The sequence below is a fragment of the Macaca thibetana genome, chromosome 19 (genome assembly GCF_024542745.1).
Source record: "Macaca thibetana thibetana isolate TM-01 chromosome 19, ASM2454274v1, whole genome shotgun sequence".
NCBI lineage: Eukaryota > Metazoa > Chordata > Mammalia > Primates > Cercopithecidae > Macaca > Macaca thibetana.
The window spans coordinates 46,516,067-46,531,172 of NC_065596.1; the positions used below are offsets into that span (position 1 = coordinate 46,516,067).

The following is a 15,106-nucleotide window of genomic DNA, read 5'->3' on the forward strand; positions in this document are numbered from 1 at the left end:
ACTTTTGTTGGATGCGTAGTTTCCAAATATTTTCTCACGTTGTTTTTTTACTCTGTTGATAGTTGTTTGCTTACTCTGTTGATAGTTCTTTAGCAGCAACTTTTTCAAGATCACGGTAGATAAGTGACAGAGACAGCATGGCTATCCCCAAACAACCATCTGTATAAAACTATCACTTAAGGCCGGGCGCGGTGGCTCACGCCTGTTATCCCAGCACTTTGGAACGCCATGGCGGGCAGATCATGAGGTCAGGAGATCGAGACCATCCTGGTTAACATGGTGAAACCCCATCTCTACTAAAAATACAAAAAAATTAGCCCGGCATGGTGGCGGGCGCCTGTAGTCCCAGCTACGTGGGAGGCTGAGGGAGGAGAATGGCGTGAACCTGGGAGGCGGAGCTTGCAGTGAACCGAGATCGCGCCACTGCACTCCAGCCTGGGCGACAGAGCCAGACTCCGTCTCAAAAAAAAGAAAAAAAAAAATTTTGGCTGGGCGCAGTAGCTTATTCCTGTAGTGCCAGCACTTTGGGAGGCCAAGGCGGGCAGATCATGAGGTCAGGAGTTCGAGACCAGCCTGGTCAATATGGTGAAACCCCGTCTCTACTAAAAATACAAAAATTAGCTGGCGTGGTGGTGGATGCCAGTGGTCACAGCTACTCAGGAGGCTGAGGCAGGAGAATCACTTGAACCAGGGAGGCGGAGGTTGCAGTGAGCCGAGATCACACCATTGCACTCCAGCCTGGGTAACAGAGGGAGACTCCATCTCCCCCCAAAAAAAAAAAAAAAAAATTTTTTTTTTTGTAGCCATTAGACCTGACTATGTTGCCCAGGCTGGTTTTAAGCTCCTAGGCTCAAATCATCCTTCCATCTCAGCCTCCCAAATAGCTGTGACTATAGGTACACACCACCACACCTGGCTAATTAAAAAAAAAAAAAAAATTTTTTTTTTTTTTAGAGATAGGGTCTTGCTGTGTTGTCCAGGCTAGTGTTGAACTCCTGGCCTCAAGCGAGCTTCGTGAGACCCAGCCTCCCAAAGTGCTGGGATTACAGACGTGAGCTACTACGCTCAGCCATGTTGTCTTTCTTATAGCAGTGAGGGTCCTGTCTCAGGGCCAGAGGAGTCACCAGGGAGGAGATACGGAGAAATGTTTCACTCTTATTAGATCAGACACTGCTTTGAAATCGGATGAAAGCCACATGCCCTCTCTTCAGAAGATACTTATACCCACAGGTTGGGCGTATCACTTCGGGGACGTGTGGGCTTCCCAGAGTCCCATCTGTTCACTCCTCCTCCCTGAAAAGGAAAGAGAGGAGAGGGCAGGTGTAAGGAAGGAACCTTACCACTTACGGGATGGGGAGGAGGAAAGGCCCTAGAGGAACCCTGTGTGACCATCAGTAATAAAGTCCAGACCCGGTGTCTGAGGCCCTCATTCTAGGTCTCGTCTGCCTATCCCTTGGTCCCCTTCACTGGGCAGGAGTCAGGAGTGTGATGTTTCTGGAGGCCTCTTCCTGCTTCGCAGTTTGTGATTCCCCGGGCCAAGTCCCACACGTTTACAGTGCATGCAGGTCGGTAAGAGGGTAGGGAAGTCACCATTCACTGACCACTTACCTGTCAGTCAGGATTCTTGGCTGTAACTGACAGAAATCCAACCCAGCTGGCTTAAGCGAAAAGGAGAATTTCCTGGCTGACTTGAGTGAAAACTATAGGGCCTATCTTCAGGCTGGATCTAGGTGCTCACAAAATGGCATCGGCCACTTCTCACTCAATTTTTCAGCTGGGTTCACTTCAGTCTCTTGCCTTGTGTAGATGGTCACAGGCAGCTCGTGGATTACCTCCTACTGCTGTAAAATGCCCAGAGAGAAGAGAGTGTCTTTGCCCCAAGAATTGAGAATCAGGCCCTGTACCCCTCCCCGAGCCAGTCACTGAGACTGATGGGCCTGGGCTAAGGCCTCACTTCTGCCAGAACCAGGGACAACTCCACCTAAGTCTCATGGACTGGGAGAGGGAAAGGTTGGTTTTCCAGAGGAAAATCAGGCGCTATCATCAGAAGAGAGGCTGGTGCTAGACAGACAAAAACAGGAGACTGAGGCAGCCTGCTGGGGGCTCAGCAGATTCTTCCGTCCTCCCAGCTCCTTGAGGACGAGATGATGGTTTTTTTTATAGAGGAGGAAACCAAGACTCAGAGTTCATTCTCCTGTCCAGGATCACACAGCTAGTCAGTAGTTGATCCACAATTTGAACCCAAGTAAGTGGTAGACCCGGGATTTGAACCCAAGTCTTTCTGACTCTAAAGATCAGAAAGATGATTTGGGTAGGGGTGAGGGAGCTCAGCTTGTTCAGGGCCAGGTGGGCTGGGAGAGTGTCCTTGGGTAGGTGAGGTTGAAGCAGCCACCAGAATAGAAGGCTGGACTGTGGCCCAGGAGAATCGGGAGCCATGGAGGTGGTGGAGGGGCTGAGAGTCTAATAATGTCATTGGGGTCTCTATTCCTTTAGGCCGAGCAGCGCCTCCCAGTGGTCGGTACTCACATGTGGCTGCGGTGCTTGGTGGCAGCGTCCTGTTGGTGGCTGGGGGGTACAGCGGCCGGCCCCGTGGGGACTTGATGGCGTACAAGGTGCCCCCCTTTGTGTTCCAGGCACCTGCCCCTGACGTGAGCACTGAGGTGACAGGGAAAGGGTGGCTGGGGTAGGAGGTAGCAGGGTTTCCAAAGGTGAGGGGAAAGGTAGGAGGGGATCCCTGGGAGAAGGAGGGGGGATCCCTAGGGCCATGAGGGAAGGGAAGGAGATCCCCAGAGCAGAGGAAAGAGGAGCTAGAGGTCCCTGGGCCTGGGGGAGGAACGGATGGACGTGCTGAGCACTCAGGGTCCTCTGGGATAGCTAAAGCGAACGGGGACTTGGGAGGCCGGCCCAGGCCTGAGAGGCTTGTCCTCCATCCCCTTGCCTCCCTGCAGTACCACTTGGACTACTGCTCCATGTACACAGATCACAGCGTGTGCTCCCGGGACCCGGAATGCAGTTGGTGCCAAGGAGCCTGCCAAGCTGCACCCCCTCCTGGGACCCCCTTGGGGGCTGTAAGTGACTGCCCTAGACCCTCTGTTCCCTAGCACAGACCTGTCCTCCCTCAGTGTCTCCCTCTGCCTAACCAGCTGGACAAGGACTTTCCCTCAACTGGGAGACTTGTTTTCATGCCGAAGATCCTCCTTCCTGATTCCAGACCGCAGAGCCTGAATCTTTGCCTATCCCACCCAGCCCGACCCTTTTGAACCCGTGACCCCATCCCCGCATCCCCCGTCCTCTGAATCTCCCACATTCCAAGTCGTCTTTCAACTCCCTGTTCTTCAGTTTTTTGGCCCTTTCCATCACAGGACCCTGTATCCACAGCCCTTCCTTCCCAGATCTCTTGAGCTCCAGTGGACAGTGAGCCCTTTCCCCTCTCCTCCTCGCAGTGTCCAGCCGCCAGCTGCCTGGGCCTGGGCCGCCTCCTGGGTGACTGCCAGGCCTGCCTGGCCTTCAGTAGCCCCACAGCCCCTCCACGGGGACCCGGCACCCTGGGCTGGTGTGTGCACAATGAGAGCTGCCTCCCTCGGCCTGGTGAGTGTCCACAGCAGTGGGCTGGGGGGAGGGGACCGAAGCACTCCACACTGACCCACCAGCCCCCACCCGCTGTCCTCTCAGAGCAGGCCCGCTGCCGAGGGGAGCAGATCTCAGGCACGGTGGGCTGGTGGGGGCCTGCACCTGTTTTCGTCACGTCCCTGGAGGCCTGTGTCACCCAGAGCTTCCTGCCTGGCCTACACCTGCTCACCTTCCAGCAGCCGCCCAACACCTCCCAGCCTGACAAGGTGGGTAGGAGGTGTGGCCTTCGGTGGGGTGCTGATGATGATCCTGATCCTAGGGTTTGTTTTTTCTCAAATGCATCTTTATCACTCTTGTGTTTACTCCAAAAGTCTTTACATTCAAGGGTCTGATTTTCCTTATGGACTTTATTCTTTATTTTTATCTTTATTTTTAGAGGGAGTCTCACTCTGTCGCCCAGGCTGAAGTGCAGTGGTGCAGTCTCGGCTCACTGCAACCTCTGCCTCCTGGGTTCAAGTGATTCTCCTGCTTCAGCCTCCTCAGTAGCCGAGGTTACAGACGCCCGTCACTGTGCCTAGCTAATTTTTGTATTTTAGTAGAAGACGAAGTTTCACCATGTTGATTAGGCTGGTCTTGAGCTCTTGATCTTAAATGATCTGCCTGCCTTGGCCTCCCAAAGTGTTGGGATTACAGGCGTGAGCCACTGTGCCTGGCCTCTTTATAGATTTTAAAAAGAATTTTTGCACTGTGGTAAAATACAGATAAAAATTTTCATCAGTGACATTTAGCACATTTACAATATTGTGCAACCATCACCACTATCTTGTTACAGAACATTTTCATCACCCCAGAGGACAACCCTGGACTCACTAAGTAGTCACTCTCTATTCCACTCTCCCCCGAGTCTCTGGCAGCCACTTATCTGTTTTCCATCTCTGGATTTGCCAGTTCTGGACATTTCATGTACATGGAGGCCTATGCTATGTGGCCTTTTGTGTCTGTCTTCTTTCACTCAGCATAGTGTTTTCAAGGCTCATTCATTTTATAACTTCATTCGGAAAGGAACTCTGTTCCTTTTTATGATTGAGTAATATTCCATTGTGTAGCTGTACCACATTTTGTTTATCCATTCGTGTCAGCTGATGGACGTTTGGACTGTTTCCATCTTTTGGCTATTGTGAATAATGTCGCTGTACACATTGTGTACACTTGTGTACACATTTTTGTTTGAACATCTGTTTTCAATGCTTTTGGCTGTATACCTAGGAGAATTGCTAGGTTATATGGTAATTCCATATTCATCTTATTGAGGAATGTCCAAACTGTTTTCCACAGTAGCTCTTTATTGATTTTTTTTTTTTTTTTTTTTTTTTGAGACAGAGTCTCTCTCTGTCTCCCAGGCTGGAGGTGCAGTGGCACGATCTCGGCTCACTGCACCCTCCAGCTCCTGGGTTCAAGTGATTCTCCTGCCTCAGGAGAATCACTGCTGGGTAGCTGGGACTACAGGCACCTACCACCAAACCCAGCTAATTTTTTGTATTTTTAGTAGAGACGGGGTTTCACCATGTTAGCCAGCATGGTCTCGATCTCCTGACCTCTTGATCCACCCGCCTCAGCCTCTCAAAGTGATGGGATTACAGGCGTGAGCCACCACGCCTGGCCTCTTTATTGATTTTTAAAATAGCTCATATATTCACATGGTTGAAAAATCACAGTGATATCAAAAGTCATTGGGGCTGGACACGGTGGCTCACATCTGTAATTCCAGCACTTTGGGAGGCTGAGGTGGGCGGATCTCTTGAGGTCAGGAGTTTGAGACCAGCCTGGGTAACGTGGCAAAACCCCGTCTCTACTAAAAATACAAAAATTAGCTGGGCGTGATGTCGGGTGCCTGTAATCCCAGCACTTTGGGAGGCTAAGGCGGGGGGATTACTTGAGGTCAGGAGTTGGAGACCAGCCGGCCCAACATTGTGAAACCCCGTGTCTACTAAAAATACAAAAATTAGCCACACGTGGTGATGCGTGCCTGTAGTCCCAGCTACTTGGGAGGCTGAGGGAGGAGAATCTCAAGCCTGGGAGGCAGAAGTTGCAGTGACCCAAGATCATGCCACTGCACTCCAGCCTGGGCAACAGAGTGAGACTCCATTTTAATTAAAAATAAATAAATAAAAGGCCAGGCGCGGTGGCTCGCACTGGTAATGCCAGAACTTTGGGAGGCCGAGGCAGGCGGATCACAAGGTCAGGAGATCAAGATCATCCTGGCTAACACAGTGAAACCCCGTCTCTACTAAAAATACAAGAAAATTAGCCAGGCATGGTGGTGAGTGCCTATAGTCTTAGCTACTAGGGAGGCTGAAGCAGGAGAATGGCATGAACACGGGAGGTGGAGCTTGCAGTGAGCAAGATCGCTCCACTGCACTCCAGCCTGGGTAACAGAGTCTCAAAAAAAAAAGAAAAAGAAAAAGAAAAAAAAAGTCATTAAATGGACAGTCTCTCTCATTTACCCAACTCCCTACCCCTTAAGTGGTCCAGAATTATCTAGCCCCAGCTTGGCTGCAACTTAAGGCCACCATACCTCCCTGGAAGATCCATTTGGGTTTCTTTGATCTCATTCCAGAATTTACCTATTCAAATACAAGGAAGCATGACATCGTATCATTTTTCTTTCTTTTTTTTTTTTTTTTAATTTTTTTTTTTTTTTGAGACAGAGTCTCGCTCTGTCGCCCAGGCTGGAGTGCAGTGGCCGGATCTCAGCTCACTGCAAGCTCCGCCTCCCGGGTTTACGCCATTCTCCTGCCTCAGCCTCCCGAGTAGCTGGGACTACAGGCGCCCGCCTCTTTGCCCGGCTAGTTTTTTGTATTTTTTAGTAGAGAGAGGGTTTCACCGTGTTAGCCAGGATGGTCTCGATCTCCTGACCTCGTGATCCGCCCGTCTCGGCCTCCCAAAGTGCTGGGATTACAGGCTTGAGCCACCGCGCCCGGCCCGTATCATTTTTCTTTCACACGAAAGTAACATTATGAATACTAAACGACTGCTTCCTTTTTTTCTTCTGGCAAGCTTCCTCTAACAGAACTTGAGAAACACTCTCGTTCTTTTTTTTTTTTTTTTTTTTTTTTTTTGAGATAGAGTCTCTCTCTTTTTTTTTTTTTTTTTTTTTTTGAGACAGAGTCTCGCTCTGTCACCCAGGATGGAGTGCAGTGGCCAGATCTCGGCTTACTGCAAGCTGAGATGGAGTCTCTCTCTATCGCCCAGGCTCGAGTGCAGTGGCAAGCAATGTCAGCTGACTGCAAACTTGCCTCCTGGGTTTAAGTGATCTTCCCACCTCAGCCTCCCGAGCAGCTGGGATTACAAGCATGTGCCACCATTCCTGGCTGGTTTTTGTATTTTTTTTTGTTTGTTTTGAGATGGAGTTTCGCTCTTGTTGCCCAGGCTGGAGTGCAATGGGGCAATCTCGGCTCACTGCAACCTCTGCCTCCTGGGCTTGAGCGGTTCTCCTGCCTCGGGCTCCCAAGTAGCTGGGATTACAGGTGCACGCTACCACTCCAGGCTAATTTTTTGTATTTAGTAGAGATGGGGTTTCACCATGTTGGTCAGGCTGGTCTTGAACTCCTGACCTCAAGTGATCTGCCCGCCTCGGCCTCCCAAAGTGCTGGCCGTGCCTGGCTTTCATTCTTTTTTTTTTTTAAACAGTTGTATGACATTCCATTTACATTTGTAGTTTATTTAAATAGCCTCCCACTGGTGAACACTTGGACTGTTCCACTGTTCTGCTATTACAAAATCACACACCAGGAAAATAAATCTTGCACTTTGTCACTTTGAATATTAGATCTGGGCTTTGAAGTGCTTAGCTGAAAAGGTGAGGAGTTGGATAAGAAGACACTGAAGTGTCCAGTCCTGGAGTTTTAATGTGAGATGGAAATGGCGAGAGGCCAGGGGTAAAGGTGGGCTCTGGGACCCTGTTGTCTATTGTCTGAATTTAGGTCTTGCCTCTTTTCCCAGAGTGACCTTTGACAAGCCACCTAACCCCTGTCCCTCGGCCTCAATCTCTCATTTGGTAAAATAGGGAAGAAAGTTAGGTTGACCAGTCTTTTCTGGCTCTGATGTGGCCTCAGGGGTGTGGAGACTTGGGGACAGTCCAGAAGGGGACTCACGTATACACCCATCCCTGGTTGCATAGGTGTCGATTGTCCGCAGCACGACCATCACCCTGACACCCAGCGCAGAAACAGATGTGTCCCTGGTCTACCGTGGCTTCATCTACCCAATGCTGCCTGGAGGGCCGGGTGGGCCAGGGTCTGAGGACGTGGCTGTGTGGGCCCGGGCCCAGCGCCTACACGTTCTGGCCCGGATGGCCCGTGGCCCTGACACAGAGAACATGGTGAGGCTGCCTGGGACATTCAGGGGGGTGTTTATGGTAAATATGGGAGCTAGGGCTGTGGTACAGGGCATCTGTGGTGATTTGAAGGTTCTGGGGGAGGACTGGGGAGAAATCAGAGGCAGGAGATGGATTATTATTAGTATTTTTTTTGTGTGAGACAGTCTCACTGTGTTGTCCAGGCTGGAGTGCAATGGCGTGATCTTGACTTACTGCTACCTCCCCCTCCCAGGTTCAAGCAATTCTCCTGCCTCAGCCTCCTGAGTAGCTGGGATTACAGACATGCACCATCACGCCCGGCTAATTTTTTTGCATTTTAAGTAGAGATGGAGTTTCACCATGTTGGCCAGGCTGGTTTGGAACTCCTGACCTCAGATGATCTGCCTGCCTCAGCCTCCCAAAGTGCTGGGATTATAGGCGTGAGCCACTGCGCCCGGCTGGGGATGGATCTTCAGTAGAGGAGGGAGGGTGCTGAAGTTTTCAATTGTGAGCAGAATTTGAGGGAAACTTTGAAGGAGGTGAGGAAGGTCTGAGTCAGACCTGAAAGGCCCCTGAAGGCCGGGCGTGGAGGTGTACACCTGTAATCCCAGCCCTTTGGGAGGTAGGGGCAGGTGGATTGCCTGAACCCAGGAGTTTGGGACCAGCCTGGGAAACATGATGAGACATCATCTATCCAAAAAATACAAAAATTAGCTGGCCATGGTGGCATGCACCTGTAGTCCCAGCTATTTGGGAGGCTGAGGTGGGAGGATCACTTGAACGTGGGAAGTTGAGGCTGCAGTGAGCCATGATCGTGTCACTGCACTCCAGCCTGGGTGACGGAATGAGATCCTGTCTCAAAAAAAAAAAAAAGCCCCTGAGGAGGAGGAGGGTCCCTGGGGGTCTCACCTCCGAGGTTCTCAGGATCTAAGGAGCTCTGAGGCCCTCTTCTTAGGAGGGGGTGGGGTGCAGGGTGGGTTTGGAGGTATCAGGGGTCTGAGGGAGGAATGAGAAGGGTTCTGAGGCCCCTGCCTGTCACTCACCCCTACCCCAGGAGGAGGTGGGGCGCTGGGTGGCTCATCAGGAGAAGGAGACGCGGCAGCTGCAGCGCCCTGGGTCTGCTCGCCTCTTCCCCCTGCCCGGGCGGGACCACAAGTATGCAGTAGAGATCCGGGGCCAGCTGAACGGCTCGGCAGGCCCTGGGCACAGCGAGCTCACTCTGCTGTGGGATCGGACTGGTGTGCCAGGAGGCAGTGTGAGTACCCAGGACCCACCTCCAACCCTAGCCACAGGCCCCAGCCTCAGATCACCTGGGCTTTCTGAACGCCAGGCCGCAAACTCTGAAATCCCTAGATTCTGGCCTCGGACTACTTAACTCTTGGCCTCTGAACTCTGAACCTCCCCTTGAACCCTGTGGCCCCTGACCTCTGCCCATAGACCCTGACCTGATCCCATAGTTTGACCCTTGTCTTCTGACTCCTCACCCATGACCCTGCTGACCCTGACCTCTGCCCTCCATACTTTGACCTATAATAATCTCCAGATTCCTCCAGACCCTGGACCTCTACTGATTTCCTAAATCCTGACTTCCTATGTGCCTGAGTTCTCAACCTGAGTTCCAAACCCTTACTTTCAGTTAGCCCCAGACTCTGACCCCTGCCCCAGACCTTGACTACTGCCCCTCCTGTGACCCCTTCCCCAGGAGATCTCCTTCTTCTTCCTGGAGCCTTACCGCTCGTCGGCCTGCACCTCCTATTCTTCCTGCCTGGGCTGCTTGGCAGACCAGGGCTGTGGCTGGTGCCTGACCAGTGCCAGCTGCCACCTGCGCCAGGGTGGAGCCCATTGCGGGGATGACAGGGCTGGTGGGTCCCTGCTGGTGCTGGTGCCTACCCTCTGCCCACTCTGCGAGGAGCATCGGGATTGCCATGCCTGCACCCAGGTGCCTGTGGGACCACCAGGGGAGGTCACAAGGTGGAGGCAGCCAGAGCAGGCAACAGGCAGCCAAGGGAACGCCTGGTGGGGGGCGTGGGGGAAATAGCAAGGGCTTTCTTTTGTCGTTGATCAGCAGAGCCTGGTGGGGAGGGTGAGATGGAGCTAGAGAGAGAGGCACCTGGGAGTCAGGACTCTCCCTGTTGCAGGGGCCAGAGAATGCAACTCCATCCTTTTCCACTAGCGGGGAGTTTCTCAGCACAGGCACTGGAGCCCAGGAGTAGGCCTTCAGGCCTGCCAGCTCCTAGTGATGTCAGGCAGCCCTCGACACCCTGCTTCCTCTTGTTCCCTGGGAGGGTTTGTTTCTTTGTGAGTTAAAGCTTCAGGTTCTCAGTCCTTGCTCTGTCTCAAACAGTGAGGCTTTCTGTTTCTCTCCCCTCACCCCACCACCATCCAGGAGCTCAACAGAAGTCCCAGGATTGTACTTCAGTGGCTCTGGTTGGGCCTTGTGCAGGCTCCTGGGCCAATGACTGGAGTTGGGGGGAGGGAGTGTGGCCCCTTGCCCACCTCTGGATCCTGAGGATTGAATCAGCCCCACCCGGACCACACAGAAGGGGCGCTGTTGCCCAAAAGAGAGAGTCGGTGCTGGGCAGGCAGATCTATGGGTGTCTGTGGCTGAAGGGAGGGGTCCAGAGATGCAGGCAGCTGGGGAGGGAGATGGCCTTGCAGGGACAGTCTGCAGGGTGGGGCAGGAGGTGGGATAGGCACTGGGATCCCAAAGGAGATGGGTGAGTGGGGTTCTGACTCCTCTGCCCAACTGACCCCCAGGACCCCTTCTGTGAGTGGCATCAGAGCACCAGCCGCAAAGGAGACGCGGCATGCAGCCGGCGGGGCCGGGGTCGGGGTGCCATAAAGAGTCCAGACGAGTGTCCCCCACTCTGCAACCAGTGAGTCTGGCTGGGTCCAGGGAGTGGGTGGGTGGATGTGCCCACGGATGTGGGCTGGCTGTGGAGTGACCTGGCCACCCGCTCCCCGCCCCAGGCGACTGACCTGTGAGGACTGCCTGGCCAACTCGAGCCAGTGCGCCTGGTGCCAGTCCACCCACACCTGCTTCCTGTTTGCCGCCTACCTGGCCCGGTACCCACACGGGGGCTGTCGAGGCTGGGATGACAGGTACGGTCCCTGGGGCAGGGTTAACAGAGGAAGATCCCCACTGGCAAGGGGCCGGGGCTCTGACCCCCACCCCTGCCATCCTGCAGTGTGCACTCGGAGCCACGGTGCCGGAGCTGCGATGGGTTCCTGACCTGCCACGAGTGTCTGCAGAGCCACGAGTGTGGCTGGTGTGGCAATGAGGACAACCCCACACTGGGACGGTGAGCCCAGGCGGGCAGGTGGGCAGGGTGCCCGGCTGTGTCCTTCCTCCATGACTGGTCATTCTAATAGCCTCTTTGCTTCTCTGCCCTCTTGCCCTGACCCCATCCCATGGCCACCTTCCCTTTTCCATATTGTTTTTCTGTTGTTTATTTTACCCTCCCGCTCTTTTTTCTCAATTTTTCCTCCTTTGCCGGGTCTCTGCAACTCGTTTTCTTTCTCCTTGTCTGTTTCTGTCTCTGCTCTCCTTTTCACTGCATCTCCGTCTATGTCTCTCTTCTGTCTTCCAAAATTGTTTTTGTCTTCGACTTCTCCTGGTTTCTCTGTCCCTCTTTCCAAATCTATATTTTCGTCCCTCTCCTTGCGATTGGCCTCCTCTCTCCCTGTCATTGTTTCTATGTATGGCTCCTGTTTCTATGTTGTCCCCTGCTTCTTCACTCTCTCACCCCACAGGTGCCTACAGGGGGACTTCTCAGGGCCCCTCGGTGGGGGTAACTGCTCCCTGTGGGTGGGGGAGGGCCTGGGGCTTCCTGTGGCCCTCCCTGCCCGCTGGGCATATGCCCGCTGTCCTGACGTGGATGAGTGTCGCCTGGGCCTGGCCCGGTGCCATCCGCGGGCGACCTGCCTGAACACGCCCCTCAGCTACGAGTGTCACTGCCAGCGGGGCTACCAGGGTGATGGCATCTCACACTGCAACCGCACGTGAGTGAGGTGGGGGTTGCTATGGAGATGTCGCCCCAGGCTGGGGCACATGGAGGTGGAGGGAGGAAGCCATCATGGCACTGGGTCCCTTCCTGTGGAACCAGCATCCCTAGTTAGCCAGGGGTTTACCTTGCAGACTAGGTCCTCGTTAGAGTGACAGGGTCCCCAGTGTAACCCTGGTTACCATGGAAACAGGGCACCCATAGGCTGTGGGCCATAGTCTTCAGCGTTGCCATGGAGGCAGAGGACGTAGTTGAAAGAGGTTTTCACAGTGGTGCTATGTGGTTGCTATAGAGACAGGCGTGGTGATGCATGGAGTTACCTTGGAGACAGGGTCACCCACGTAGTGCAAAACCATGGAAACAGCCAGTGGCTTTGATGGTGTCATGAGGTGGGTGGAGGTGATGAGGTGCTTTAGGGGCTCTGGGCCTGCCTGGCGCTTTCCCCACCCCCAACACGGCCCCTCAGGTGCTTGGAGGACTGTGGCCATGGTGTGTGCAGCGGCCCCCCGGACTTCACCTGCGTGTGCGACCTAGGCTGGACATCAGACCTGCCCCTGCCCACACCCGCCCCGGGTCCCCCAGCACCCCGCTGCTCCCGGGATTGTGGCTGCAGCTTCCACAGCCACTGCCGCAAGCGGGGCCCTGGCTTCTGCGACGAGTGCCAGGGTGAGCAGCCCTCGTCCTGGCCCCAGCCTGGACCCAGGGAGCCTCCTCCCTTCTTGGGGCTCCAGCTTGCTCTTCTTGGAAGAGGCCTCAGTGTCCCCTCATGCAGCTCTGGGTCCCCTGCCCCATTCCTGTTCCTGACTCAAACAGGTTTCAGTGCCACCCATCACTCTGGCTGGGCTTCACTTCCCTCTCTTGGGACTTGCTGTTTACCCTGATCTGAGCCTTGGTTTCTTACCTTTGAAGCAGCTGGGTGGGGTCAGGGTTTAGCTGACCCAGTAGGCCTGGGCCTGTTTCCACCCTTGACTTGACTCTATCCCACCTGCTGGGGCCTCCACAGACTGGACATGGGGAGAGCACTGCGAACGATGCCGGCCCGGCAGCTTCGGCAACGCCACGGGCTCTAGGGGCTGCCGGCCCTGCCAGTGCAATGGGCACGGGGACCCCCGCCGTGGCCACTGCGACAACCTCAGTGGGCTCTGCTTCTGCCAGGACCACACTGAGGGTGCCCACTGCCAGCTCTGCTCCCCAGGCTATTATGGGGATCCCCGGTGAGCCAGCGGGCCAGCCAGGGCTAGGTAGGGTGTGCTTGGGGATACAGTGGGGAGGGGCAGGACTGGTCTGACACTAGCTCTCCTCCATCTCCCCAGGGCCGGTGGTTCCTGCTTCCGGGAGTGTGGAGGTCGAGCCCTCCTCACCAATGTGTCCTCAGTGGCACTGGGCTCACGCCGGGTCGGGGGGCTGCTGCCTCCAGGTGGCGGGGCTGCGAGAGCCGGGCCTGGCCTGTCCTATTGTGTGTGGGTTGTCTCAGCCACTGAGGAACTACAGCCCTGTGCTCCCGGGACCCTCTGTCCCCCACTCACCCTCACCTTCTCCCCCGACAGCAGCACCCCCTGCACGGTGAGCACTGAGGAAACAAGGGTTCAGGCCCATGAGCCAGAACCATGTCCCCTGACCCAGTCTGCATCCCCAGACCCTGACCCCAGTGTTGCTTTTTTGTTTGTTTGTTTGTTTGTTTTTGTTTTTTTAATCCTTCAAAACCCAAACTCCTCCTCAGATCCCCAGTGCTTTGTTCCTAGGCCCACAGACAGACCCTCCCACTTCCCAGATAGCTTCCGATTTCCTCAGCTCCCATCTCCAGTTCTCCAGATCCTCAATCTCCCCATTCCCAGACCAGGAATGGTAAATTGTTACACCTTGTGCACCAACTCTGATTGATTGGTACTGACTGCCAGGAGCTGCATGTGGAGAAAGAGGCTTAATGCAAGAGGTGCCTGATAGATGAGCCATGTCTACTTTGGACACAGGAAGGGGAGTGGTTGCCTCCCTGCCATAGTTTGACAGTCTCCCCTGGATGTTCAAACAGCCCATTTCCCAGTCTCAGATTGCCTCCCCCTCTTGAACCTCTCCTTCTCCCAGACTCCAGGTGCCCTCGTTCTCATCCTCATTGTCTCCTAATCCTCGATTCTGCACCCCTCTAGCTGAGCTACGTCCTGGCCTTTGATGGATTCCCACGCTTCCTGGACACTGGTGTTGTCCAGTCGGACCGAAGCCTCATAGCTGCCTTCTGCGGCCAGCGACGGGACAGACCCCTCACTGTTCAGGCCCTGTCTGGTACGGGGGCTGGGGAAGTGGGACCTCTTAGTCCTGGGCTATGTATCCCTTGCCCCCGAACTCATCACCTGAAGTGGGCGCAGGACCTGGGTCTGCCACTGCTTGTGGGGTGATGTAGTCCCTCACCATCTCTGGACCTCATTGTCCTTAGTTGAGAGGAAAATAGGATTGTGTTGGCTGAGCTATGTCTGCAGAGAGAAGGGCTGAATGAGACATGTCTCTGGGGCACATAGAATGTGGCTGTTGTGAGGACTCCACACCACTCACTCTTTCCAGCTAGACTGGAGTGTAGTAGTGCAATCTCAACTCACTGCAACTTCTGCCTCCCGGGCTCCAGCGATTCTCCTGCCTCAGCCTCCCAAGTAACTGGGATTACAGGCATATGCTACCATGCCTGGCTACTTTTTGTATTTTTAGTAGAGATGGGGTTTCACCATGTTGGACAGTCTGGTCTTGAACTCCTGACCTCAAGTGATTCGCCCACCTTGGCCTCCCAAAGTGCTGGGATTACAGGCATAAGCCACCATGCCCGGCCTATATATATAACTTTATTGAGGCATATTTTATATATCGTAACATATCAAGTAATTCCTGTCCCACCTGCCCCCAAATCACTATCTTTTCTAAAGAGGTCCAGTCTTATGTAAGGGCAGTAGGAGTTGTAGAAGGTTTGGAGCTTGCTGAGGACAGGGCCCAATTCACGTTTTGAGGATCACTGGGCCACCATGAGTGGGGAGGAGTGTAGGCAGCCAGGAGAACCAGTAGGGGATGGGTACCAGTGTCCAGGTGAGACGGGATTTGGGCTTGGATAGCAGCTCAGGAGGTAGCTATCAGTTGGTGAGAGATTTAGGCTTGAAGATCAATCTTGATGGGTTGGCCGAGGGAGAGGGTGCAGACT

At 54.1% G+C, this 15,106-nt stretch overlaps 1 protein-coding gene across 3 annotated transcripts in view; it reads left to right on the forward strand.

The window, feature by feature from the left end:
* The window catches only part of MEGF8 (multiple EGF like domains 8), a 53,719-nt gene that overhangs the window by 14,220 nt on the left and 24,393 nt on the right, over nt 1-15,106 (forward strand). For 2 of the 3 annotated variants that reach the window (XM_050768391.1, XM_050768389.1), the window contains exons 9-23: nt 2,494-2,660; nt 2,949-3,068; nt 3,444-3,588; nt 3,673-3,836; nt 7,751-7,951; nt 8,982-9,182; nt 9,630-9,866; nt 10,685-10,803; nt 10,898-11,029; nt 11,116-11,229; nt 11,681-11,929; nt 12,398-12,597; nt 12,935-13,145; nt 13,245-13,494; nt 14,076-14,208. In XM_050768391.1, coding sequence (XP_050624348.1) covers nt 2,494-2,660; nt 2,949-3,068; nt 3,444-3,588; nt 3,673-3,836; nt 7,751-7,951; nt 8,982-9,182; nt 9,630-9,866; nt 10,685-10,803; nt 10,898-11,029; nt 11,116-11,229; nt 11,681-11,929; nt 12,398-12,597; nt 12,935-13,145; nt 13,245-13,494; nt 14,076-14,208 — 2,643 coding nt within the window. The remainder of the gene's footprint in view (nt 1-2,493; nt 2,661-2,948; nt 3,069-3,443; nt 3,589-3,672; nt 3,837-7,750; nt 7,952-8,981; nt 9,183-9,629; nt 9,867-10,684; nt 10,804-10,897; nt 11,030-11,115; nt 11,230-11,680; nt 11,930-12,397; nt 12,598-12,934; nt 13,146-13,244; nt 13,495-14,075; nt 14,209-15,106) is intronic. The other variant, XM_050768390.1, reaches the window with a different exon arrangement.